Here is a 26,800-nt window from a genome sequence, read left to right on the forward strand (position 1 = left end):
GGTATGATAATAGTATATAAAAACTCGTACACTTTCCGAACATAAACAATTTTCTCTTAAAATAAATATGCATTGTCGAGAGTTTAATCTTAAGATCTCTCACATGAATTTAGAGATATTACAAAGCATTCATGAACCTTCACCTAATATATTAGGTAATGCTTGGTAATAAAAATGTATTATCAAACTAGAGGCTTGTGTATTTCAGGAGTTAAACAAATAATCAAACAAAAAGGAAAAGTGCATGTACTGAAAACCATACTTGCTACGTAAGAGAATCTTAAATGGTTCAATGTTCAATTCACATGGGTTTCAAAGAGTACCAATGCATGTGATAGATTTCTTAATTGAAGATACGTGTCCTTTTTTGTTTGTATTTATGTCCACAGCCTCATAGCACATGCTTTTTAGTTAGGTTTTGGTTGCTTCCCACAGGAGAAAGTACCATGCAACGCACTCTATAATATAATTACATGATTCACTTATTTAACTTACATATTATGTACTAAATTTTAATTGAAATCTTATGGTTGTAAAAAATGACGAACCGTACGCTGAAACCAATATCGTGTAAATGTGATGGGGATTTGGTATATAAATTTGAAAGCACACATATAACTAAGATAGCAAAATTAAAATCTACAAAGCTGAACTTTTCATAGCCTCTTCTGGGCAGCCAAAGGGAATTAAATACTGGGTTTAGGGTTTAGGGCCCAATTCATTCATTACAACTTAAAATAAAAAGAGATACTAATTAGAAATATAGTCAGTTAGCCATTTGGGTATTTGCTTGATTATGTTGGGCCTTGGTAGGTTCCTATCATTGTCATTTCGTGCAAGACCAACCTTGTCCTCAAGGTTGTAGTGATTGGTAGTTAATGGGTCGGTTGGAGTTTGGTGGTCTTAATCACCTGGTGACAATGCTGGATGGATTGAATTTGGAGCCAAAAGTTGAGGGTGTTCCAACGGTGCCAGTTCATTCCGTGTGGATATTAAATGAGGTGCAGGAAGTGGGGGCCAGCTATTCTCCAACATGGTTTGAATTGATGGTTGGATGAGATTTGGAGCCAAAAGTCCAGTTATATTCGATGGTCTAGAGGAATTATGTGTGGCCTTGTGCACTAGAGAATTCTTGAAAGAGTAATCCATTAAAGGCCACGGTTCTCCATGATAGCCGTTTGAATTGAGTGGAAGAGAGGTTACCATAGATTTTGATACAGGCTTTTCAGTCTCCCTTGAATGTCGTGTAGCATAGGACAAAGAACCATTAATTATGGCAGAGTGGGTAGGATCCCACGGTTGAGAAGCATCAGTGAAATCCAACCATGGAGATGCAACTGAAGGACTTTTGAGTTGGAAGTGAAGAGTGAAAACCCTCATTTGTACTCTCTATCTGGCTTCCTTCTTCTCTCCTTGAGTCTGTAAATTTTCTGTGTGAAATTTGCATGGACTCTCATCTCCCTTTTCGTGTCATGCCTTCATGTTGTAGACCATGGGGTAGTCTGGTTGGGCTCTCCATTTGCAATTTCATAAATTACATCCAAAGGGGGATGTTCACAATTTTAAGAAGGTTCACGAAAAAAATTTCTTAAGAGGGAAACGTGAAACAGTGGGTGTATGAGGCTGCTTGCAGGCAAGTCGATCTGGTAAAACATTAGACCGACTCGGACCACCACCTTGTAAGGACCATAGAACCAATGGCTCAGTTTGTGGTGGACACGCTGAGACACTGAGTGTTGTCTGTACGGATGGAGCCGGAAAAGGACCCAATCACCTATTTCGAAGGTAATATTCGTTCTGCCACTATTGGCGTGATTTTTCATCCTTTGTTGAGCATGTTTAAGATTTTGTTTAAGTGTGATTAGCAATTGTGCTCTGTTGTGCATGTTTAAGATTTTGTTTAAGTGTGATTAGTAATTGTGCTCTGTTGTGCATGATATCATCTACATGCGGATCTGTTGCTGTGGAACACACATAATCACATATGGATGGTGGTGTACATCCATACAAGGCCTCAAATGGAGACATATCAATGGATGAGTGATGAGATGTGTTATACCAGATTCGGCCAAGGAGAGATAGGCGAACCAATTTTTTGGTTGAGAGCCCGTGAAGCAGCGGAGATATGTATGTAAGGTGCGATTTACCACCTCTATCTATCCATTGGACTGAGGGTGATATGTTGTGCTGTAACAGAGAGAGGTCCCCAAAAGCTTGAAGAGTTCTTTCCAAAAGGCACTGAGAAAAAGGGTGTCTCGGTCAGACACTATGGACTTAGGCACCCCATGCAGTTTGCAACTGTCATTAAGGAACCGATTTGCTAGAGTCTTTGCTGTATATTTAGTTGGTAAGGCCACATAGTGAGCATATTTTGTCAACCGATCTACGATTACCCTGATAACCGTATGGCTGTGAGAGTTGGGTAAGTGAGTAATAAAGTCCATAGAAATATATTCCTAAACTTTATCTGAATTTCCAATGGTTGGAGTAACCCTTGGTATTTCTTTGGCAAGTACTTGTTGTAATGACAAATGGCACACTCACGGATATGCAACTTAACATCCTTTGCAATTCCAGGCCAATAAAATGATGCAATGAGGCGACAGAGTGTTAGTCTCTAGCCCGAAGGACCTGCTGATGGAGTGGAGTGGTATTCTTTGATCAATCTTTCCCTCTAGTTGTCTACAACAGGTATAAAAATTCAACTATTATAAAATAATAGTCCTTGCGTGAATTTGAACCTTGTATTCCACTTTGAATCAGATGCATGATTGGTAATGAATGGTTGTCCCTATATTGTTGTGTAGTAATATTGGAGTTGAGCAATGATTTGTGGACAGAGGGAAGAAATAGTCATGCAACTTTGCACCTCGGTTGCGTTGCACCGAGACAGAGCATTCGCCACTCGATTTGAGGTACTGGTTCTATACTTAATGTCAAATTGAAATCTAATAAGTTTAGATGCCCACTTCTGTTGTTCTGGAGTGTGAAACCATTGGTTCATTAAGTACATTAAACTTTGTTGATCTTTGAGAATATTAAACTTGCATCCAATGAGGTATTGCTTCCATTTTTTATAGCTCCGGTGACTGCAAACAACTCTCTTATATAAGTTGAGGTGTGCTGCATTTGTGGAAAAAAATTTCTTGCTGAAGTAAGCAATGGGGTGGCCACCTTGGGACAATACCGCGCATATGGTGATTGTAGAGGCATCAGTTTCAACATCAAAGACAGGGGTGAAATCAGGCAACCGCAAAACATCAGTTGTAGTCATAAATATTTTTAAATTTGTAAACGTTGCTTCGGCAGTAACAAACCATTTAAATCCATGTTTTTTGAGTAGATCGGTGAGAGGAGTGGCGAGTGTGGCATAGTTTTTAACGAGCTTTCGATAAAACCCGATAAGACCAAGAAATCCTTTGAGTGTCGTGAGAGAACAAGGATATGGCCAATTTACCATAGCCTGGATTTTTATCTGGATCCGGTTGAACACCCAATTCAGAAATAATGTGACCTAAGTAATTCACTAAAGATACACCAAAAATGCATTTTGACAACTTGGCATAAAACTGATTAGAAATCAATAGTTCTAAAACAAGTTATAGGTTTAATAGGTGATCAACCAAACATGAACTGTATATTAAAATGTCATACAAAAATTAGAACGAACTGGCATAGATAAGGTTGAAGCAGGTCGTTCATGGTAGCTTGAAACGTTGGCAGGGCATTAGTTAGCTCAAACGGTATAACCAGAAATTCATAATGTCCATCAAATGTGTGAAAAGCTATTTTATGAGTGTCTTCCGATTGAACCCGGATCTGGTGATAACCGGACCGAAGATCAATTTTAGAATAAATTGTCGCACCCCCAGTTCGTCCAATAACTCATCAATCGTGGGTATAGGTAAGCGATTACGTATAGTGATTACATTCAATGCGCGATAATTCACACAAAATCGCCAACTTCCATCTTTCTTTTTGACCAATAAAACCGGAGACGAGAAGGGACTGGTGCTTGGGGTGACAATCCCTTCATCCAACATTTCGCTCAACATTTTAGTCATGATTTTTTTTTTGGGAATGGGGATAACAGTATGATTTCACGAAAAATGGGGGGAATTTGGTAGTAATTGGATATGGTGATCATGTAGTCTCTTTGGGGGTAGGTCATGGGGAAGTTGGAAAATTGGGTTGTATTTGGTGAGGAGGTCTTGGATTTTAGGTTTAGTGGTGGGAAGGGTTGGGGTGTTGTGTGTACTGGGGTTTTATGGGCTGAATTTGAATTGTGTGAAATGATGCCACAACATCCATATGGACGAGTCGGGTTAGTTGGTGAAAGTGGCTTGTTGGCAGTTGGTTGCCCTCTGGAAAATTGGGTTGCCCCCTGGAAAATTGGGTTGCCCCCTTTAAATGTGATAGTATTGTCACCAACAGTGAATGTCATTGATGAAATTTCAAAATTAGAAATCATCGGTCCTAGAGTGTGAAGCCACTCGATCCCCAAAACCACATCCGCACCTTTAATGGGTCACAAGTAAAATGGGATATGAAACAGATGATTCTAGAGTGTGATTGGAGTGTCAGAACATAGGCCAGTACAATATATGTGAGTGTCATTACCGACTATCACAGGAAATTGCGGGTTGGAGAGATGTGAAGTTGTAGATAGTGAGCCAATCGCGGCTGAAGCACGTTGTGTGAGTTATCAGTATCGACCAGAACGGTAACTGCATATCCCACAATAGAACCAGTAAACCGAAGGTTCTTAGGAGAGGGTTGTCCTTCCAAGGCTTATTTCGACAATTGAAAATGAATTAATTCTTCATTTGGAGCTTCCTGGTCCCAAGGAACAGGTTCTAAGGAAATCAATACATCTTCCGTAATTGTGGAACCATCGTCTACCAACAACATTAAAAATTGTTTACCTTGACATTTATGACATGCAAAGAATTTCTCATCACAATTAAAACATAGGTCATGGGTTCGCCTTTCCTGCATCTGCGTTGTAGTTAGACGTTTAATGGGCATGGTCGATGGAGGCCCATTAGTAGGCACAACGGACTGTTGGGCAGGATTGCCACGTTGAATCCAAGTATGGTTTGGTGCTGCCACACGAGTTAAGTGTTGGTATGTTGGGGGTTTAGAGTCTTTTATCTTTGCTTCCAACAGTTTGGCCAGCCCCAAGACCTCTACTATGTTCGTAGGCCACAATATAGCTAATTCACGTTTGATCTCGGGAAGTAAGCCTGATATAAAACAGTTCAGAACAATTTCTGGTGATAAGCCCCAAACTTTGTTGTAGATTTTCTCAAACTAGTGTTGATAATCTGCTATGGTTCCCATATGGCAGAGTTTGAATAACTCTGCTTGGTGATTTTGATAAGAAAATGGGCCGAAACCAATTTCTAGGGGCCGAGTAAAGCTTTCCCAATCCAATATACTTGCATTGAAAAATACCCATTTAAACCAACTTAAGGCTTCCTTTTTCATATAAAATGAAATTATGTGCAAACATTGATCTAGGGGAACTTGGTAAAGTTGGAAAAATTGTTCTACTTGAAATAGTCAGTCCAAGGGTTCAGATCCATCAAAAGGTATTAACTATAATTTTGGAGGTCTAGGTTGTGAGGGAATAGTGGGCTGGGGAACCATAGTGGGACAGTTGTATAGGTGATGTGGGTTAAAAATGGTGGAATTGGGGTCTGGATAAATGGTGGGTATAGAGGTGGTATACGTGATGGTGTGTTTGAGGGTGAGATGATTGGAGGGTGGGTGTTCTGGCTAGGTGGGTTAGGAGTGGATATAATATTAGGGTTTGTAATGTTGGAAGAAGAAGCTAAGTTAGGAGGTTCTTGTGGAGGAGGGGGTAATGTATTCATACCTGCTAGGTTCTCAATGATGGATCGTAGAGCTTCTGCAATGGTTTCATATCTTGCATCTTATTGGTCTTTGTTTTCTTGCAGTTTTTCTACAAAAATTTGCAAAATGTTTTCATCCAACTCTTTTGTTGCGGCTTTGGAAAGCGTAGTGCAAGAATAAAAGCACCAAATGATAGGGATTTGGTATATAAATTTGAAAGCACATGTATAACTAGCAAAAACTAAGATAGCAAAACTAACATCTGCAAAGCAGAACTTTTCATAGACTCTTCTGGGCAACCAAAGGGAATTAAATACTGGAAAATTAGGGATATGGACTACATGGTCCTAAGCTTAACAATCTTGGCCCAATTCATTCATTACAATTTAAAATAAAAAGAAATACTAATTAGAAATATAATCAGTTAGCCATTTGGGTCTTTGCTTGATTTTGTTGGGCCTTGGTAGGTTCCTATCAACATGTAACTATGGTCTAAACAAATTGAAAAGGGAAGAAATACACTAAATACCCATTTGTAATATATACACCATTTACCCAAACTATATCCACATGTCAAAGTTTTAGATTTAAAAATAGAGAAGTACATGCAAAGAAATCATGATTGTCTTCTTTGGTAGAAGAAAAACAAAACAACAAAAAACACTATATTTACTAAGAATGGTGAAATGCCAATATCTAGAGTTTGTTATTTATTTCATGATTTCATGGTCTCGGGAAGTGTAGATTATAATGTATGAATCTTGATGTATATTCATATATGAACCTTCATGAATGCATGGATGTTTCTATATCAACTTAGATGCAGTATATAAGATTTTTGTGTATGATAGTGTTCTAATTTTGGAAGCTCCTGTAGAGACACATGGGATAGGAAATAGCGTTTCTTGTAAATAAGTCCCTATGAAGTATATGAAATTCCATATTTTGATAGCATTTGTATAGAAGAAGACACCTTATTGGATTTTCAGATAGATCAAAATATCAAATGTTTAATTCCTGAAAGCGAAATTTGTTATAGTAGTCACACACCCTAAAAATGATTAATTCTTTATCATTATAGTGAATGATACCCTTGGTTATATGGAAAAACCGTAATAATCTCTCATTGATTAGTCACTCACAATCCACAGTGTGCAATTCCCCAACATTTTTATTGATTATTGTAACTTTAATTTTAGACAATTTTCTGTAACTTTGATGGAGTAGTCTTTTATCATGTCATTAAGTTAGATTCATCGTTATGCTTGTCCTGTAATCTGGAGTTATGTCTTGTACTCTTCACACCACAAATATTACATTTGTATTTGCATATCTACCTTTCTAGCTTGCTTGTTCATTTCTCATTTATTATGCAATGGATAACATTTAGATTACAAAGAAAACAAGTTTCTATAATAAATTGTATAGTAAGAGTTTCTCATGTAGATAGTCGAATGATCAATATATCAGTTACATGTTAAATCAAATGAACCCCTAGGAAAAGGGGCCAATATTGGTCAGCCACCTCGTTTTGAGGTAGAGGAAAGAAAGAGATGATGTACAAGTTGAGAAAAATATTATATGGTTTAAACATACTCTTTAGACCTAGAAGAATATGATTGATATGTTGAATAACAAGGACTCTAACACACTTAGAGGGGTGAATAGATGGTTTGAATTACAATTAAAACTTTTTTATTATGAAAGATATTTGTTTATTTTCACTATTTTTAATCAATTGAAAGATCACTTAATCAATTAATACAATTCTTCAGTTAATCGATTAACTACAGGCTTAATCAATTATCTCGACTAGTTTTCTTGAAAATCTTTTGTTATTGGCACAACGAAATGTAGTAATCAATATGTTCTTACAAGCACTTTAACAATTCAATTAATATGATTAATTATGCAATGATAATTATGCAACAATCCTAATATAAATTCAATTCAAGATAACATATATTGATAAATTACATAAATGTAAAAGAGTATGGATAAGAGAAATTTACACGGTCGATTTTATCCTGGTTCGATTGACAACCACTTCAATCTACATTCAGCCATCCCCTTCTGATCTGAGAGATTTGTTTTCACTATGAAGAAATTGAATATTTTTACAAACAATCTTCCACCAAGAACCTCTTAACCTAACTTCTAATGGATATCTCACCACTTTTAACTTAGGATTTCTCTGAATTCTTCTATGGTGATAGCTCACATCTCAAGAGATGAATTATAACTCAATCATTCTTTTATATACATAAATTTTGCACCTTTCATTGTGCTAACATAAACTGAATTCAGAATATAAAACCTCCTTGGTAAATTTCACAATCTTAGAATATGAAGATAAATGATTATGAGATACAAAGGTTTTGAAAAACTTTGATATGATGAATACTTGAAAATCTCTCTTCAAAGATTCATGAAATTTCTCTTATCTTGTGTCAAAGTATCTAACTTTATTTTTTTCAGAAACTCTTTGTTTGATCTTGAAAATTCGTTGAGATTTCATGTGTTTACTGATGAAAATGGTTAGTTAAAATAACATTCAGTAATCAAAACATTCTTTAAAAAATCCAATATTTCAAAACTGAACTTGGCTTAATCAATTAACCATATACTTAATCAATTAACAGGTTTCTCATTTGCAAAGACTTAATCGGTTAAATATAACCTTGATCGATTAACTATTTTCTGAAAAACACTTAGTTAATATATTATGAACCTCTAACATATGATGCATCAAAAACACTTAGTTAACTATTTACTAATATATGATGCATGATTTTGAAATGATATAAGTTCAACCTTGTTTAATGCATCAAAATCATGAAGTCATGCATGAATATTAATGCACCTAAATCATATATGAATGTAAATCTCATATGCATCATCATCATTCTAATATGTGAGATTTATCATTCAGTTCAACTTACTTAGATTTTACCCATTCAAAACATCTTAGGACCTAAAGAAATGAAAATTTACTCTTTACTAATTTAATATTGTTAGCTGCAATTCGTTTATATCTCCAAATGAGACAAATGTGAAGTTAAAACAAGATGATAAATGAGAGGTGGTGGATGAATCTCTACTCAAGCAAATTATTTGATGGCTAAGTTCCTATGTAATAATAGGCCTTATGGAGTAGGATTTTGGTAGAAATGGAGTAGGATCGATTAGAGACTTATGTGAAATCCTAAAAAGTACACACGGGAGTTGCTAAGAGCATATTAAGGTATATGTCAAGTATCTTAGACTGTGGAACTTTGTTTCCAAACTTTATGTGAAAGCAAGAAGTGGATATGATTGGTTATTCAAATTCAGATTGTGGTAGAAAATTGGATGAGAGAAAAAGTACTTCAAGATATGCATTTCATCTTTGGTACTCCAATCTCATGGTGTTTTAAGTAGCTTGTTATAGCCTTTCCATCATGTGATGTAGAATATATACTTGGTTCTTATGGTCGTAAGAATTATTAAAGGAAGTACATATTGAACTCAAGAGGCCATTAGAGTTAATGCTTGATAGTATTTTAGTTATTAATTTTGTTAAATAGTATGTTTCACATGCTAGATTTCTAGGATGACCAAAACGTCAAGTGCTCGATTCCTCGGAGTAATACTTATTGGGATGGATAGTCATGAACCCCGGAAGGGATTAGTTCTTAACCCATAAGTTGAGAGGATACCCTTAATAGTACAAAAAAATATATTTCACATGCTAGAAGCAAGCACGTTGAGGTGAGATTTAACTTCCTAAGATAGCAAATCAACAAAAAGAAGATTTATATGATCTATTATCCAACATAAAAGCAATTGGTTGATATATTCACTAAAACATTCAGGGAAATAAGATTGAAGTGTTAAGAAGGCATATAGGAGAGTGTAGAAAATAAATCAAATACATATTTAGAAAACTGAATTTGAGTTAGTTGATAGTTATTTGTTAATTGGTGACTATTATATTTTGTTAGTTGGCAATACCTTTATGTCATTGTATTATTTAACCTAATTGATATCAAAAATTGAATATTAAAATAAATATTTTCAATAAATAATGTTTATGGGTGTTTTATTTAACCTTTATAATTATTTTCAATAATAATAATTTTTCTGCCCTTTCTTTTAAAGAAATAAGCACTAAAATAGCATCAAAAGACTTCTGGTTTAACAAATAGCTAATGAGATATTGAAAATTAATGTTATTTCATAAATCATAACTAAGTGACTGAGTAGAACTCTGAGATCACCCAATTAGGATAAAATTTAAACATTTATTTTATCAAAGACAAGTTGTTAGTTGTAATTAAAAGGATTTGAAAATCTTAATATAATACAAAAAATATACAATTAGAAAATAATGAAATAATATATCTTTGAAAACTTAATAGTGTCGTTTAAATAAATATACCAAAACGTCATTGATTTTCTTTAAAATTCAATTTTTTCGGGAAAAAATATTTCAAAATTCATTTAACAAAAAACTTATTTTTAGCATTTAGATTATATACTCTAGACATGGATAATCATTCCTTGACACTAGATTTGGATTGAGTCTTTCACACAATACTATTAATATTAATTACTTTATAAGAAATCGTAAAATATTCCTAAGTTAGATATTTTCATGATTGGTGTTTGCTTATAGTCGATCTCACACTAGGAACTTTTGTGCACTTTGTTCGCTCAAATCTGAAACTAATGTAACTTGATTAAGTACAATAACATTGCTGTAATTGCTTCAATGATTTCCTTTTAGCATCATAAAATTATGTCAAATTAAATTTCAAGGTTAGAGTTTCTTCATTTAATTTATCTTTCTCCTATGAAACTGATATTATATTAAATATATAAAGAGTATGACAGGTGCACTTAACTTAACTCTGCATTGCCCCAACCGCGTAATTGATGTTGGTGGAGTGTTTTGGAGGAGTGGCTATCAATGAGTTTGGTAGCCTTTCAATTTAGATAACAAAATCTATAAAGAAATGTCAGTAATACACCCACAAGGCCACAACACTACAATTGAGTATAACCAAACAGAACATAGATGTAATGGTATAAGACAGTGTTATTAATATGTATCAAACAGGTCAGCGTAAGGTAGTGGTGTAGTCGTATAGCGGTTCAATCGGTGGTTTACTAATTAAACCACATACCAGTAAAATTAGATACATATATAATATATCAATATTAATGTTGAAAAATCAATAAAAACTAATTTTTTTTAATTTTCATTAAAAATTAATTTTAAATAAAAACTAGTCAGTATAACTAATATAGTTCAATTGCAAATCAGCCAGTATGACCAGTTTCGACTAGTTTTGACCGGTATAATTGCATAACCGATATAATTGTTGTACCGATCAATATATGACCAATTTACCGATTAAATCAACCAGCACAAACTGGTTTTTACAACACTAGTATAAATTTCACTGTTGTCCCCAAATGGTGAGCAACACTTCTTAGATTAGTTCATTATTAATATCACAAAGAGAAAATTATTGATTATACCAAAAAATAATTAAATAAAATAAGTGTGCCACAACTTCTTAAACAAGTCCATGTGATTGTGTGCCAAATTAAATTCACCCAAAATAGTATATGTAAGAGTATTGAAGAGGAGAAAGCATGTTTGAATATCTCTGTAAAGACAACTAATAAAATATAAATAACACATTAAAATTTTAATTTTAATTAAAATTTAAATCTAAATGATAGTACCAAAAAATATAAATACACTTATCTCCAAATATAATGTGTTTAATATATCTCTACATATATTTTTTTCATTGAAGAGAGTAGTAGCATTGGTCTATAAAAAATACTAAATCACTTCTCATCCCAATGGGGTAGTGCAATCTCACACCAACCCTCAAGAATGAGAATTATGCTTTTATCACAAGGATAATGAGTTTAGGCCATAAAAATGGAATACCTTTTCATATGCAAACCAAGCACATCCTTAATTATTCACACTAACTAGAACAAGCTTTCCTCAAACTTCCATAACATAGCCGTTTTCAGTTAAATATTCAAATAAAATTAAGGTTAGAGAGAACAATGTAGCATATGCATGCTAGCAAACTATAATCTATATTGTCCTTAAACAAAATTAGTACACAAAGCTACCTAGCTCTATGTAGATACATATCTACAACAGAAAACGTCTTCAATGGGTGGGAGAGGAAAGGAGAGAAAAATAAAGAAGCTAAAACAACAATCATTCCAATGACTTGAGAAGCCTAAATAATGCAGCTGCCTCTCTAATCCGCGAAAACTCGATGCAAAATGCTTGAACTTCAATGAAGAGATCTTTGACTGCAAGGTGGATCATCATTTACCAAAATCAGTGAGATGGTGCCAAATTCACTTTCCGCTTTTGTGTTGCTTAATAGTAACATTAAAAGTTATACCGAAAGCATGCCAAAATACAAAATAAGTCCATAGTAGCCAAGACCAGATGAGTACTAGTGGATAGACAGCAAATAGTAAGGAAACCAGGCTAAATCAGCATTCAATACTGTTTTATACTGCTCTATATAGTGACATTAGCCCAACAGACACAAGGAACACACATGTAATGTTGCAAATACTTACTAGTTCAGGTTTATCTCCCTAATCCATATGCTGACACCAATTAAATACCAGCTTCTGAGTTCAAAAGCTTATAATAGGTAGGGGTGTTCATGGGACTTAACTGAGCCGATCCCAACTCTGTCCTGGCCCAGTAGGCAATGACCTCTTCTGGACGGGTATGCTCCAAATGGAGCTGAATCTGAATCGGGTGTGATTTGGATTCAGTTTGTGTTGGGTACTTCAGGGTTCATACCACATGACCCAAAATGAAAAAATGGGTTCAAGTTCGTCTTCAGGTACGAATCGCCTAGAAACAGCACCGTTTTGCACAGAACACTTCCATACCTGATGTTGAACCCTCTGCAAGTGTAATCACGCAGACAAACGCTAACCCTAATTCTTGACCACGAGGACGTCAACATCGGTGAGGATGAAGGAGTGAGGATTTCGACGGCGAGGACAACATTTTCGTACCTTTTGTGCTTCACAAATATTTGTGGTATTGAGCTTCTATCTTGTAGAACCTCAATATTCATGGAGATTTGACAATATTTTTTGTCTTCTAGTGTTATAAACCTAAATATTAACGCCTTTAGTGGTTTCTAGTATATTCATGAACATAGCAGTAATATTTTGTCTTCTTGTGTTATAAACCTAATTTTTGTTTCTTTTAACTTGTCTTCTTGAGTTCTTCTGTTATAATTTTTGTGGTGTTATAGTTTCTTGTGTTGTTATGTATTTTGGGATGCTGTGATGTATAGTGAGATGTGTTTTTATTTTAGGTGCAATTCTGTTATGTTTTATTATATACTATATGCAAATATATACACACATATACTCTACTTTTTAGGAAAATGCGGTACCCTATACCCAGTATGCACCATGTACCCGGTACATACCCGTGTTGCACCAACACAAGAAATGGTCAAGTTGAGACCATTCCAGCATGATTTTTAAATCAAATGTACATTATATGTAGCTAAGTAAAGAAACTTAGAAGTAAGAAAGTAAAAACTAATGGATGTTTTATAATATATATTCCAAAACAAATTCGATTTACATTGATATATCATGATGTCAAGAAATGCTAGCAACAAACTCTTTAGCACACTCTCACCAACATTAAAAGAGTGTTGCTATCATTGTCCTATGATGTTTTGCAAAAGATATTAGTTTGCTCAAGAAGTTTAATTAGTTATCACTAACTATAAAAACTAATTATCTTAAAAATGTTGCACAGGCACTAGGCCAGGTCAGACAAACCATTGTGACCCAAAAAACATTGATCTAATTTTAGAACTCGATCTCATCCCAATGCTCCCTATTTAGAAGAATAAAGACAACATATAAAATTGTGCAAACTATACGGAGATGAGTCATACTATGAAGCTATATGAAAGGATAATTGAGCAGAAGTTGAGACAAGAAACGAATATCACTGAAAATCAATTTGGTTTTATGTCGGGGAGGTCGATCATGGAGGCTATATAATTGCTATGGCGATTGATGGAAAGATATCGAAGGAACGAAAAAGGACTTACACATGGTCTTTGTTGATTAGGAGAAGGTTATGCTAAGGTGCCTATAGAGGTTTTGTGAAAAGCTCTAAAGAATAAAGGTGTTCGAATTGCTTATATTCAAGCAATCAATATTGTGTCATGGGGTCAAGACTAGCATGAGAATACGAGACGAGAACTCAGAAGATTTTTATATTGCCAAAGGACTATACAATGGTCAACATTGAGCCTCTACTTGTTTACATTGGTCTTGGATGTGCTTACTGAACGTATCCAAGAACCCGTGCCAAAATGCATGTTTTTTATGGATGATATTGTCTTAATGGGAGACACGAGAGAGGAATTAAATGGGAAGCTATAAATGCAAAGACAAGCTTTAGAAGCACATGGATTTCATATAAGTCGAAGTAAGATAGAACATATGGAGTGTAAGTTTAGCAAGAGGTAGACAAACCTTACTACAGAGATAAAAATTAGAGATCATATCATGCCACAAGTCATTAGATTTAGATATTTTAGGTCAATCATACAAGACGATGGGAAAATTGACGGGGAAACGAACCATAAGATTTAAGCGGAATGGATGAAATGGCAGTGCTTCAAGTGTTATATATGATAAAAGGTATCACTCAAGCTTAAGGGAAAAATTTACCGTGCAACTATAAGACCTACAATGTTATATGACACTGAATATTAGGCGATAAAATGTCAACAGAAAAATTGACTTCAAGTAACAAATATAAGAATGTTGTGTTGAAATGAAAACATTATGGAGAAAGATTGAGTAGCTTCTATTGTAGAAAATATGGTAGAATTGTGCATTAGGTAGTTTGGACATGTGTAGAGGAGACCAGTAGAAGTGCTTTGTCAATGGGCGTGCTTTATGATAGAGCATTATAGTGTCGTTCGGTCCATGTAGTCGACTCCACCTAGTAGGATAAAGGCTTGTTGTTGTTGATCTCATCCTAATGCTTAAGGTATTTTCAAGTGAGAAAATATTTCTAAATATGAAATGTTAACATTCAAGCAAAAAAACATAACCATAAGCAGTTCAATTGTGTGCGTTCAACAAATAACTTGTCACGTAAAATCCTCTCTACAAGGCTGTTAACAAATTTTAAACATGTTTCTGGTATGCTATTTACACCTTCATACTTGTCACCATTTATATAATTTGACTAGAGCAAAACTAGCTATTAATTTGGGCTACCCTCTCATCTAGTCTCTTTATTGGGGCATCATTAGGTCTTCTCCACACATGCCTATACCAGTTAAGACAAAATTCTACCATATTTTTTATAAGGTGTCGCCTCAACTTTCCCTCTAATGCATTCATCCTTAATCAACTAATCCTATTTTGTCTAGTATATTCAGTCGTCCGATGCAACATTCTCATTTATGATGCACTATGTTTATTCTTTTATTCGCTTTTTACCCCCCAACATTTAGTCATGTACAACATTGCAATTCTTGTAGTTGCGCGACCTTTCTATCACTTATGACACTCGAATTAATCCTTAATTGAATCTATGTCACTTGAATCTTATGGTTTAAATCTCCATCTAATCCCCATAGTTTTATACGATGGACCCAATATACATAAACTTTGTGACTTGTTCTTGTATGCTAGAACTCCAAAATTTACTAATAAACTAGGATACTGTTTGGCTTGCTAAACTTACATTCCAAATATTCAATCTTACTTCTTAAATGAAAACCATGTGCTTCTTAAGCATGTCTTTACATCTCTTGCTTCCTACTTATTTATTCTCTTTGACTCTCCCATTAGGACAATATCCTAACTAAAAAGCATGCATCAACGCACATGCCCTTGGATATGCTCAGTAAGCACATCCAAGGTAGGAGCAAGACACTTGGGTAACAAGAAACCAAATCATGTTATACAGTTATAGATGTTCAACTATGTTCTACTTGGTCTGTAATATGTCAAATACCACATGAAATACTGCATTAATATGCAAAGACAATCATAACCATAAGTGGCCTCAATGGATAAAAAGAATTAGAGTAAATACAGAATATATGAAAACATCTTAGAATATCTTAAATTATATTATAGAAAATATTTAGCTGATATATAGATAATTAGATATAGAGAGAATATCTCATATCATGATGATTATATATTAGATTTGTTTATAGTATCTTAAAAGATCTCTTAGGATTGAAATTACTTTATTTTATCTTTTATGATTTATTTCCTTGTTTAATTAGGAGTCTAGTATTAGTATAAATAGATGTTAATATTTTCAAAAATACTAATACAACCAACTCAATACTCCAGGTTCAGCAATATATAGTATATACTATACGCAAATACAAATGGCTTTTATGAGCAACAGTCTAAGTAAACTCACCATTAATAATGTTATTTCGAATAAGGCTTTGCAGAAAAACACAAACAAGTCTCACAAGCCTGTTCTGCATGTATTTATCCTGGGAGAAAAGGTAGAAAGCTTAGAAGTTAAATGTGAAAATAGAAATAGAAATATAGAATAAAAATCACGCAAACTGCAGAGAGACAAACGGCTATGAGACAACTTTAAATTTGCATTTACATTCCACAATGAAGGAGCCATAATTGATTTCGAAATGCAACTGATGCAACTTTCTCATCTGTTTCAAATCAACATTCCACAATGAAGGAACCATGTTCAAACAGAAAGCGTAAAATGGTGGCACAACTTTGAGTACCACACATGTCCAAATCTTTAAGTGCCACAAGAAAACAAGGCAGAACCCTCAGCAATTTGACCACAAGCTCTAGCATAAAAATTAGGATTAACTATTAAGAGATTTCAAAGTCGAATGAATTCTTAAAAAAGTCTTGTGATTCAACATATAACATCTTTGGGGGACGATCATAGAAATTACTTAATATGCAATATAGCAACATAAATGTAAAATCCAAATACCAAATTTTATCACTCTAGCATTCATATGTGGGTGATTAGGTAAGGCACAGTCATATTTACATGCACAAAAAGTGTGTGCTTTGCATCATACACTCTTGAGGACAAGTGACGTTTTAATCCAGTTCAAAGGTTGAGTTGAAGAAGACAATTATGTTTCAGACCTAAAACCCTCCCTTATGATCAATTGTTTTACTCTTCTGTCTTTCCAAATTCTCCCATAATCTTGCTCACCTTACCGGGCCAACTCCCATCAGGGAATGCAATACCATACAGAAAATCAACCCAATGTCCATACACAATCACCGTATATGAATTGAACAAGATGCCAGCAAGACTATTGATACAGAAGCATAATCTTTTTCGGAAAAATGATTTTTTTTTGTTTTGCAAAAAATAAAAAGCTAATAGCACATAAGCTAAGTAAAATACCTTGATGTTCACACAGGATGATATACAATTAGTTATATACATGTGAATAAATTCTGAAGGAAGTTCAACTGTTGTTGTAAGCCTGTTCACAACTTCCATTGAGTGTAGACTCATGTCCATATTGACAAGTACTGTAAAGTATCTGTATCCATAAATAAGCAAATAGAAATAAAGAAAATAATAGCAATTGGGTAATTATAACCTAAAGGAAGGAAGGAGATTATATGGAGGTAAAACGCATACTCTGCTATCTCAGGAGAATTTATCAACTTAGTGAGAACGTCAACTGCAATAAGGGGATTGTTCTCCACCAGTTCCTGATAGAAAAATGAAATGAGAACAAAATATCAAAGACCTAACTGACTCAAAGAATGATAAAAATATCACAACACATACTGGCAACTTTCTTGGTGTCAGTCCACAGTGATAAACAAGCTTCGGATCATTAGCCAGCTCCACCAGGACTTGCTGTATGGAAAAAATTATAAACATCTTATTGTTCATCAAACATATGACAAAATAAGATCTAGGTCTCACTTTGCATACTGCAATGTGATGTCATTTGTAACAAGGAATATGCACAACAAACCATCTATACTCTTACAGAAAGAAGCTCTAAGATATTTTTTAACTTTATTGAAGCCTCTATTTAAGTGCTTCTCGCTTCTCCTTTTTCATGTTCCAACTCTTCCTCGGGTAGTTCCCAATTTACCTAAAGCCCCATTTTTCGTCTTTACTACAACTAAAAGGGGGGTGCTTATTACAAATTAATCAGAAAGGCCCACCATATAATCTTCTTTGTACATGGGCTCTTTCTACTGATATGTGTGTTGAGTCTGATGCTTACTCAGAATCAGATTCTCATCTGTTGTTCAATTGTTCTGCTGCTGACTCTTTATGGTATAAACTGTCCATCCTTGATGATGAGATTAGCTCAACAGACCAAATTTTGTTGACTAGCTTTACTGGTTTTGGCAGAAGTGAAGAGGCTAATTTTTATGGCAATGCACAATCTATGCTAGTATTTGCTACATTTGGTTATCGTACAACACTCACTTTAAGGGCAATTAGTTGGCTCAGCAAAGGACTTGAGAAAAGATCAGGGGTTCAGCTTCTGCTTGTTGTAAAGCTTATTTTCAATGCTGATGATCCTTAAAACTTAAAAGGTATGCCAGGGATTGGGCAACACCACTCCATCAACCTTGCCCCTTCTTTGCTGTCATTTTATTTTCCCACAAAGGATTTCTTAACCTCCATACTCCATAGTCCTTGTAATTTTCTTCTCTACGTTTTAATGAACTTCTACAAGCAATTCAACAACAACACTATTAAGAATAACAATAAGAACAGTCACCTCTTGTTGAGCAGGCGCAAGGGCTCCCTTCAGAGCTTTTGCAATTAAGTCCCTCACTGCAGCCCCTCTGCTAGTATCAATGCACATACCATAGTCCCACATCAGTTCATGATTGTCATCAGGGTTGAGCCAAACAAGCTGAAAAAGACATCCAAGCATAAATAGTTTGAATAATTAACCTAAAGAATAAACATTGCAAATTCAAATACGCACTACCTCCCCATCAAGTATTGGGAGCCTTGGTGGAACAGGCCTGATCCATTGAGGACTTAATCCTTCTAGTGAGAGATTTGACAACAAGCCAACTACTGCCTCATCTTTATCCCCAGATCCAATTTTAGGCTTTATTCCAGGGAGCAAACCAAACCTGTAACTAGGCTGTTAGTATAGTTGAGAATATATGAATTTTGAGTTGACGTTAAAAAATAGCTATGGGGAAGCGAATAAGTGGGGCAAAAAACAATATGAAAATAATTAAAAAGCCTCATAAATTAGTCAATCAACAGCATAAAAACATACTCTGGTGAATCTACATCACAATTGGAGGGAACATCAGGGTCTGGGACTACATTTCTTACAGAACCATCTTTAAATAAGCAATGATATTGTTCAAGATGAACTTTATCAGGAAACTGCTTCTGCAACTGATCTAGTGGTGGGAAATCCTGGAGAATTTGAAATACCAGAGATACATCCCATAAAACTTAGATATTGTGTAAGGATAAATAGATAGGTACTTCACATATCTGAAAGTAACTTACATGCAGTGACAGATCAAATCCATTCACATAATCTGAAGCAGACTGTTTAAGAAACTGCAATTCTCCAGAGATAGAAAAACACCTCAGAAATTCCAAACGAAGATGAACATCTCATGAAAGAGAAACTAAGGAAGCAAATATGCACCAACAGCAAACATAGTGCCATGAACAAAGACGTGCCATGAATAATACACACAAGAATGTGCCACATATATTTAGAATTAGATGCATGTTGAAGGAGAAGCCGATTACAGAGCCTAATACTGAAAACATGTTACATGCATGTTTGAATGATGAAGAACATCAATCTTCAATCCAATTTAAAAAGTTTTTTATCTAAACAAAAGTTGATGATTAATAAGGATTACTTTTGAGTGTGTTTATTTAGGATTATTAAAAATCGATTCTTATGAAATAAAGTAATAAACATCTTTGGGAGAAGCTAAAATTTCTAGCTTTGAGCAAAAACAATTCTAGCAAGAAAGGTAGAAAGCTTAGAAGTTAAATGTGAAAATAGAAATAGAAATATAGAATAAAAATCACGCAAACTGCAGAGAGACAAACGGCTATGAGACAACTTTAAATTTGCATTTACATTCCACAATGAAGGAGCCATAATTGATTTCGAAATGCAACTGATGCAACTTTCTCATCTGTTTCAAATCAACATTCCACAATGAAGGAACCATGTTCAAACAGAAAGCGTAAAATGGTGGCACAACTTTGAGTACCACACATGTCCAAATCTTTAAGTGCCACAAGAAAACAAGGCAGAACCCTCAGCAATTTGACCACAAGCTCTAGCATAAAAATTAGGATTAACTATTAAGAGATTTCAAAGTCGAATGAATTCTTAAAAAAGTCTTGTGATTCAACATATAACATCTTTGGGGGACGATCATAGAAATTACTTAATATGCAATATAGCAACATAAATGTAAAATCCAAATACCAAATTTTATCACTCTAGCATTCATATGTGGGTGATTAGGTAAGGCACAGTCATATTTACATGCACAAAAAGTGTGTGCTTTGCATCATACACTCTTGAGGACAAGTGACGTTTTAATCCAGTTCAAAGGTTGAGTTGAAGAAGACAATTATGTTTCAGACCTAAAACCCTCCCTTATGATCAATTGTTTTACTCTTCTGTCTTTCCAAATTCTCCCATAATCTTGCTCACCTTACCGGGCCAACTCCCATCAGGGAATGCAATACCATACAGAAAATCAACCCAATGTCCATACACAATCACCGTATATGAATTGAACAAGATGCCAGCAAGACTATTGATACAGAAGCATAATCTTTTTCGGAAAAATGATTTTTTTTTGTTTTGCAAAAAATAAAAAGCTAATAGCACATAAGCTAAGTAAAATACCTTGATGTTCACACAGGATGATATACAATTAGTTATATACATGTGAATAAATTCTGAAGGAAGTTCAACTGTTGTTGTAAGCCTGTTCACAACTTCCATCGAGTGTAGACTCATGTCCATATTGACAAGTACTGTAAAGTATCTGTATCCATAAATAAGCAAATAGAAATAAAGAAAATAATAGCAATTGGGTAATTATAACCTAAAGGAAGGAAGGAGATTATATGGAGGTAAAACGCATACTCTGCTATCTCAGGAGAATTTATCAACTTAGTGAGAACGTCAACTGCAATAAGGGGATTGTTCTCCACCAGTTCCTGATAGAAAAATGAAATGAGAACAAAATATCAAAGACCTAACTGACTCAAAGAATGATAAAAATATCACAACACATACTGGCAACTTTCTTGGTGTCAGTCCACAGTGATAAACAAGCTTCGGATCATTAGCCAGCTCCACCAGGACTTGCTGTATGGAAAAAATTATAAACATCTTATTGTTCATCAAACATATGACAAAATAAGATCTAGGTCTCACTTTGCATACTGCAATGTGATGTCATTTGTAACAAGGAATATGCACAACAAACCATCTATACTCTTACAGAAAGAAGCTCTAAGATATTTTTTAACTTTATTGAAGCCTCTATTTAAGTGCTTCTCGCTTCTCCTTTTTCATGTTCCAACTCTTCCTCGGGTAGTTCCCAATTTACCTAAAGCCCCATTTTTCGTCTTTACTACAACTAAAAGGGGGGTGCTTATTACAAATTAATCAGAAAGGCCCACCATATAATCTTCTTTGTACATGGGCTCTTTCTACTGATATGTGTGTTGAGTCTGATGCTTACTCAGAATCAGATTCTCATCTGTTGTTCAATTGTTCTGCTGCTGACTCTTTATGGTATAAACTGTCCATCCTTGATGATGAGATTAGCTCAACAGACCAAATTTTGTTGACTAGCTTTACTGGTTTTGGCAGAAGTGAAGAGGCTAATTTTTATGGCAATGCACAATCTATGCTAGTATTTGCTACATTTGGTTATCGTACAACACTCACTTTAAGGGCAATTAGTTGGCTCAGCAAAGGACTTGAGAAAAGATCAGGGGTTCAGCTTCTGCTTGTTGTAAAGCTTATTTTCAATGCTGATGATCCTTAAAACTTAAAAGGTATGCCAGGGATTGGGCAACACCACTCCATCAACCTTGCCCCTTCTTTGCTGTCATTTTATTTTCCCACAAAGGATTTCTTAACCTCCATACTCCATAGTCCTTGTAATTTTCTTCTCTACGTTTTAATGAACTTCTACAAGCAATTCAACAACAACACTATTAAGAATAACAATAAGAACAGTCACCTCTTGTTGAGCAGGCGCAAGGGCTCCCTTCAGAGCTTTTGCAATTAAGTCCCTCACTGCAGCCCCTCTGCTAGTATCAATGCACATACCATAGTCCCACATCAGTTCATGATTGTCATCAGGGTTGAGCCAAACAAGCTGAAAAAGACATCCAAGCATAAATAGTTTGAATAATTAACCTAAAGAATAAACATTGCAAATTCAAATACGCACTACCTCCCCATCAAGTATTGGGAGCCTTGGTGGAACAGGCCTGATCCATTGAGGACTTAATCCTTCTAGTGAGAGATTTGACAACAAGCCAACTACTGCCTCATCTTTATCCCCAGATCCAATTTTAGGCTTTATTCCAGGGAGCAAACCAAACCTGTAACTAGGCTGTTAGTATAGTTGAGAATATATGAATTTTGAGTTGACGTTAAAAAATAGCTATGGGGAAGCGAATAAGTGGGGCAAAAAACAATATGAAAATAATTAAAAAGCCTCATAAATTAGTCAATCAACAGCATAAAAACATACTCTGGTGAATCTACATCACAATTGGAGGGAACATCAGGGTCTGGGACTACATTTCTTACAGAACCATCTTTAAATAAGCAATGATATTGTTCAAGATGAACTTTATCAGGAAACTGCTTCTGCAACTGATCTAGTGGTGGGAAATCCTGGAGAATTTGAAATACCAGAGATACATCCCATAAAACTTAGATATTGTGTAAGGATAAATAGATAGGTACTTCACATATCTGAAAGTAACTTACATGCAGTGACAGATCAAATCCATTCACATAATCTGAAGCAGACTGTTTAAGAAACTGCAATTCTCCAGAGATAGAAAAACACCTCAGAAATTCCAAACGAAGATGAACATCTCATGAAAGAGAAACTAAGGAAGCAAATATGCACCAACAGCAAACATAGTGCCATGAACAAAGACGTGCCATGAATAATACACACAAGAATGTGCCACATATATTTAGAATTAGATGCATGTTGAAGGAGAAGCCGATTACAGAGCCTAATACTGAAAACATGTTACATGCATGTTTGAATGATGAAGAACATCAATCTTCAATCCAATTTAAAAAGTTTTTTATCTAAACAAAAGTTGATGATTAATAAGGATTACTTTTGAGTGTGTTTATTTAGGATTATTAAAAATCGATTCTTATGAAATAAAGTAATAAACATCTTTGGGAGAAGCTAAAATTTCTAGCTTTGAGCAAAAACAATTCTAGCAAGAGAGGAGGGAGAAGTTAGAATCACTTATCAAAATTGTAAGCTGTAACCAAACACAAAATGTCAAAATGGGTTCTGATTTTTACATCAATTGTTTTTGTCAAAAGCATTTTTAAAGAATTGATTTTTTCAAAGCCTAAACAAACAGGCTCGTTATCAAGGTATTCTTTTAGAGGGAAAAAGATTCTTCATAATAAAACCAACAGTCTCTTATAATACGAACTAGCCCCCTGAAGAAAGATTTCCTATATCATATTATCATTCCGATTAAAATTCCTGTGCTCAAACTAAACACAACCATGTTACATAAAACAAAGCACAATAAAACCTTCCTGTGTGTATTCCATACCAGACTAAGGGTGGTAGTTCCAGAGTACGGTGTACCAATAACAGTATTACATTCTGTATGTGTTAACTTGTACTCATTCTAGTTAATACATGTTTTTGCTTATGAGAAAATAATACTATTACATTTCAAATCTTGCATCTGCCTAATAAAAATATCTAAAACTCTACTCTTCCGAGACTCCATACTCAGAAAATGCAGCTCATAGATAGTGAGAATTGAATTGTAACAAGATAAATAGGAAATATGTTGAACAGAAAATGACATCAGATAGGTTTTTTTGGTAAGCACTTCTGATAATTTAAACCAAGTATTTCACTAGTGTTTCTAAGAACTGAAACCGAATATAACCTCTTTGCCCCTGTTGGATCCATCAACACCCAATAGCTGCAGAATAAATGCCCTCTCAACATTTTCCGACTCTGTATGACAGGCAGCCTGTATACAAGAAAGTATCCATATCTCAATATTCATATAATGCAACAACATTACAAAAAATCATGAGAAGAAATCATAAAATATGCTATAAAATAAGAGAAACTAGCACAAGCTAGCTTGTTAGTATAGAAATGACAGACGATGCCACTTTGCTTGATCAGAATCCAAATTTCAAAAGTATCTTTTAGAGCAAAGTCTCCCTACTAATGTTTTCTTAGACCTTCCTTTCCCTTTTAATCAGATTATGTTCTATCTACTCAACTTTCTCACTGGCATGGTTGTCAAACTCAACTATAGTTTTATGCCTCAAAGTGGCAAAATCATGTTAACTCACAGCAAACTTGCCAGTCACCATACAGAAGACTCACATAAAACTCAAACTCACTCACATAAGCATGAGATGAGTCCTCCTCCTGATGCTTTCTTAGACCTTCCACTCCCCTTTAATTGGATTATCTTCTACCTACTCCAATTTCTCACTGGCACGGTTGTCCAACTCAACTATAGTTTTATGCCTTCAAGTGGTGAAATCGTGTTAATAAACAGCAATGTTGCCAGTTGCAATCCAGCAGATTCACATAAAACTCTATTCAAACTCACTCACAAACTTTAGATGAGCATATAAGGACGAGTGTGCAAGCATGACTCAATTTTGTAGAGTCAACTGCATATTCTTAAATAATTTGAGCTTATCAATGAGCTATTTTCCAACCACATTTCCTTCGGTGTGCTTCTAAGCTCCAAAACAACTTATCAACTGCTTTTGAATTTGCTTACTCTTTGCCTTTAGTCATTCAAACTGCAGATATTATGCATTTTCTTCACTGTAGCTCCATCAGCGGTTTCTTCACATGACTTGTATTAACTTCACATAGGTTTTGCCTCTTCCCTCCCCTTCGCTACTTCATTTTTTATTTGCCAATTTCACATTTGAATGTCTTGATTTTCATATGTTAATTAATTTAGAAGCCAAGAGGGTGAGCTTGACACAAGGGTAAGGTTGTTGCTTAGTGACCATGAGGTCACAGGTTCAAATCCTAAAAATAGCCTATCCACTTGCGGGGTAAGACTGATTACATGTATCCTCCCCAAACCCAACTAGGTGGCAGCCTCGTGCACTGGGGCACCCTTATTTAATTAATTTAGAAATGGCTTCTTAAATGTAACTTGACATCAAGTACAAGTGTGTACTTGATTAAACGAGTCATTCCACCAAAATATTCAACATTTTAACCTCGTGTCATATTCTTTCGATTGTATACATAAAATAAACCAAACATAAAACAGAACTCATATGTTCTGTTCTGACCTGTTCTGACATATACTAAAAGCTACCTTATCTTTTCTTCTCCATAATTCAAAATTTAGTTCAAAGAATAACACAAACCATGTAATAAAATACCTCTCCAATACCATAGACAATGAATTTACGTACATTTAAGATGAAACTTAAGAATGGATTTGAAGCAAGTTCCTGGGATGAATATGCCTCCAGTATCAAAGCAAAACCAATTAATCGCTGAGTAGTGCTGAATATCTTCTTGTCCTGTCCATAAAATCAAAAACAAAAAAGCCACAATTACGCAACATTAAACACCATCATTTCCACAAAATACCTGAATAAATTACATGATCAAACCCAATAAAAAATAAAAGAATACAAAAAATACAAAATTAAAAAATTTCACATTTCAAAGTCATAAAACCCTAATAAGGTCAAATTGAAATTGCATCAAAAGGATAAAACTGAAACCTCCAAAAGCATGAGGAGATAAGAACAAAGAGTGAAGTGGCGAGTGTGAGAGATGTTGGAGTTGAATTCAGACACGATCTCTTGGAGTGGACGCTGCTCTGATTTCAGGAGTGAGTAGAGTGATTTCGATTCTTCAACACTCAACCTTCTAATACTACTCATTCTGATGAGATTGAGATATGTTAGGGTTTTTTCGGAATTGGGGGAGGGATCGAAACCGAAGAAGGAATCTCAAGTTGCTAGGGTTTTCTTCTTCTACTGTTTTGGGAGTATATGACAATGAATCAAATGATAGTGACCATGATTCAGTTTGATAGATGAGTGAAGATGGTTTATTGATCTAAAATAATGAGAAATCTATCAATTTTATTCACGGGTGAAATTGGTAAATAATATTAAATTATTAATACATCAAACCGGTATGTATATCTAACAATTATTCTCTCCATTAATTGAGAGGCAAATACTTAATTTTACATATGTTTTTAATGGCAAAAGTGTTGTTACATTATATATAAAATGATAAAAGTGTCTTATCGTGTCATTGTTTCCTTTATTTTTTTGTAGTAGTTGTCTCTTCATTAATGGAGATGATCATTGTATATCATAGTGATAACAATAAAAACTGAATCCGTGGGTCTGAATCTAACCCAAAATTTAATAGGGAAAATCTTCTGATGTGGTTGAGTCTAGGTTCGTGTTTTACTTGAATCCAACTTTTAGGTTCAAGTTTGGTATCGCTAATATCATACATCAAGCTCACCCCAAACTCGATTAATATATGTAATATTACAAAATTAGACATATATACATATAATATAATATAATATATATTTGACATA

General features: G+C 34.6%; 1 protein-coding gene and 1 long non-coding RNA gene across 5 annotated transcripts; both read right to left on the reverse strand.

The window, feature by feature from the left end:
• Window positions 11,819-26,289, reverse strand: LOC109325575 (CCR4-NOT transcription complex subunit 11-like). 4 transcript variants are annotated; one of them, XM_019558007.1, is made up of 12 exons: window positions 25,959-26,288; window positions 25,641-25,751; window positions 24,119-24,205; window positions 22,944-22,997; window positions 22,702-22,847; window positions 22,399-22,549; window positions 22,183-22,320; window positions 21,225-21,296; window positions 21,072-21,145; window positions 20,829-20,970; window positions 16,346-16,424; window positions 11,819-12,192 (listed from the first exon to the last, which is right to left on the reverse strand). In XM_019558007.1, exons 1-12 carry the CDS (start codon window positions 26,118-26,120, stop codon window positions 12,095-12,097), a joined length of 1,314 nt encoding a protein of 437 aa, XP_019413552.1. In that variant the 5' UTR covers window positions 26,121-26,288; the 3' UTR covers window positions 11,819-12,094. The 4 variants fall into 4 exon arrangements, with proteins under 4 accessions (XP_019413552.1, XP_019413551.1, XP_019413550.1 ...); XM_019558006.1 differs by lacking the exons at window positions 11,819-12,192; window positions 16,346-16,424 and having other exon boundaries at window positions 19,937-20,970; window positions 25,959-26,165; window positions 26,230-26,289; XM_019558005.1 differs by lacking the exons at window positions 11,819-12,192; window positions 16,346-16,424 and having other exon boundaries at window positions 19,937-20,970; window positions 25,959-26,289.
• Window positions 17,639-18,680, reverse strand: LOC109325576. Its single transcript, XR_002105154.1, has 3 exons — window positions 18,389-18,680; window positions 17,729-17,800; window positions 17,639-17,649 (listed from the first exon to the last, which is right to left on the reverse strand). It is a non-coding gene; the product is annotated as an uncharacterized LOC109325576 (long non-coding RNA).

Source organism: Lupinus angustifolius, chromosome LG13 (assembly GCF_001865875.1).
Source record: "Lupinus angustifolius cultivar Tanjil chromosome LG13, LupAngTanjil_v1.0, whole genome shotgun sequence".
Classification (NCBI taxonomy): Eukaryota; Viridiplantae; Streptophyta; class Magnoliopsida; order Fabales; family Fabaceae; genus Lupinus; species Lupinus angustifolius.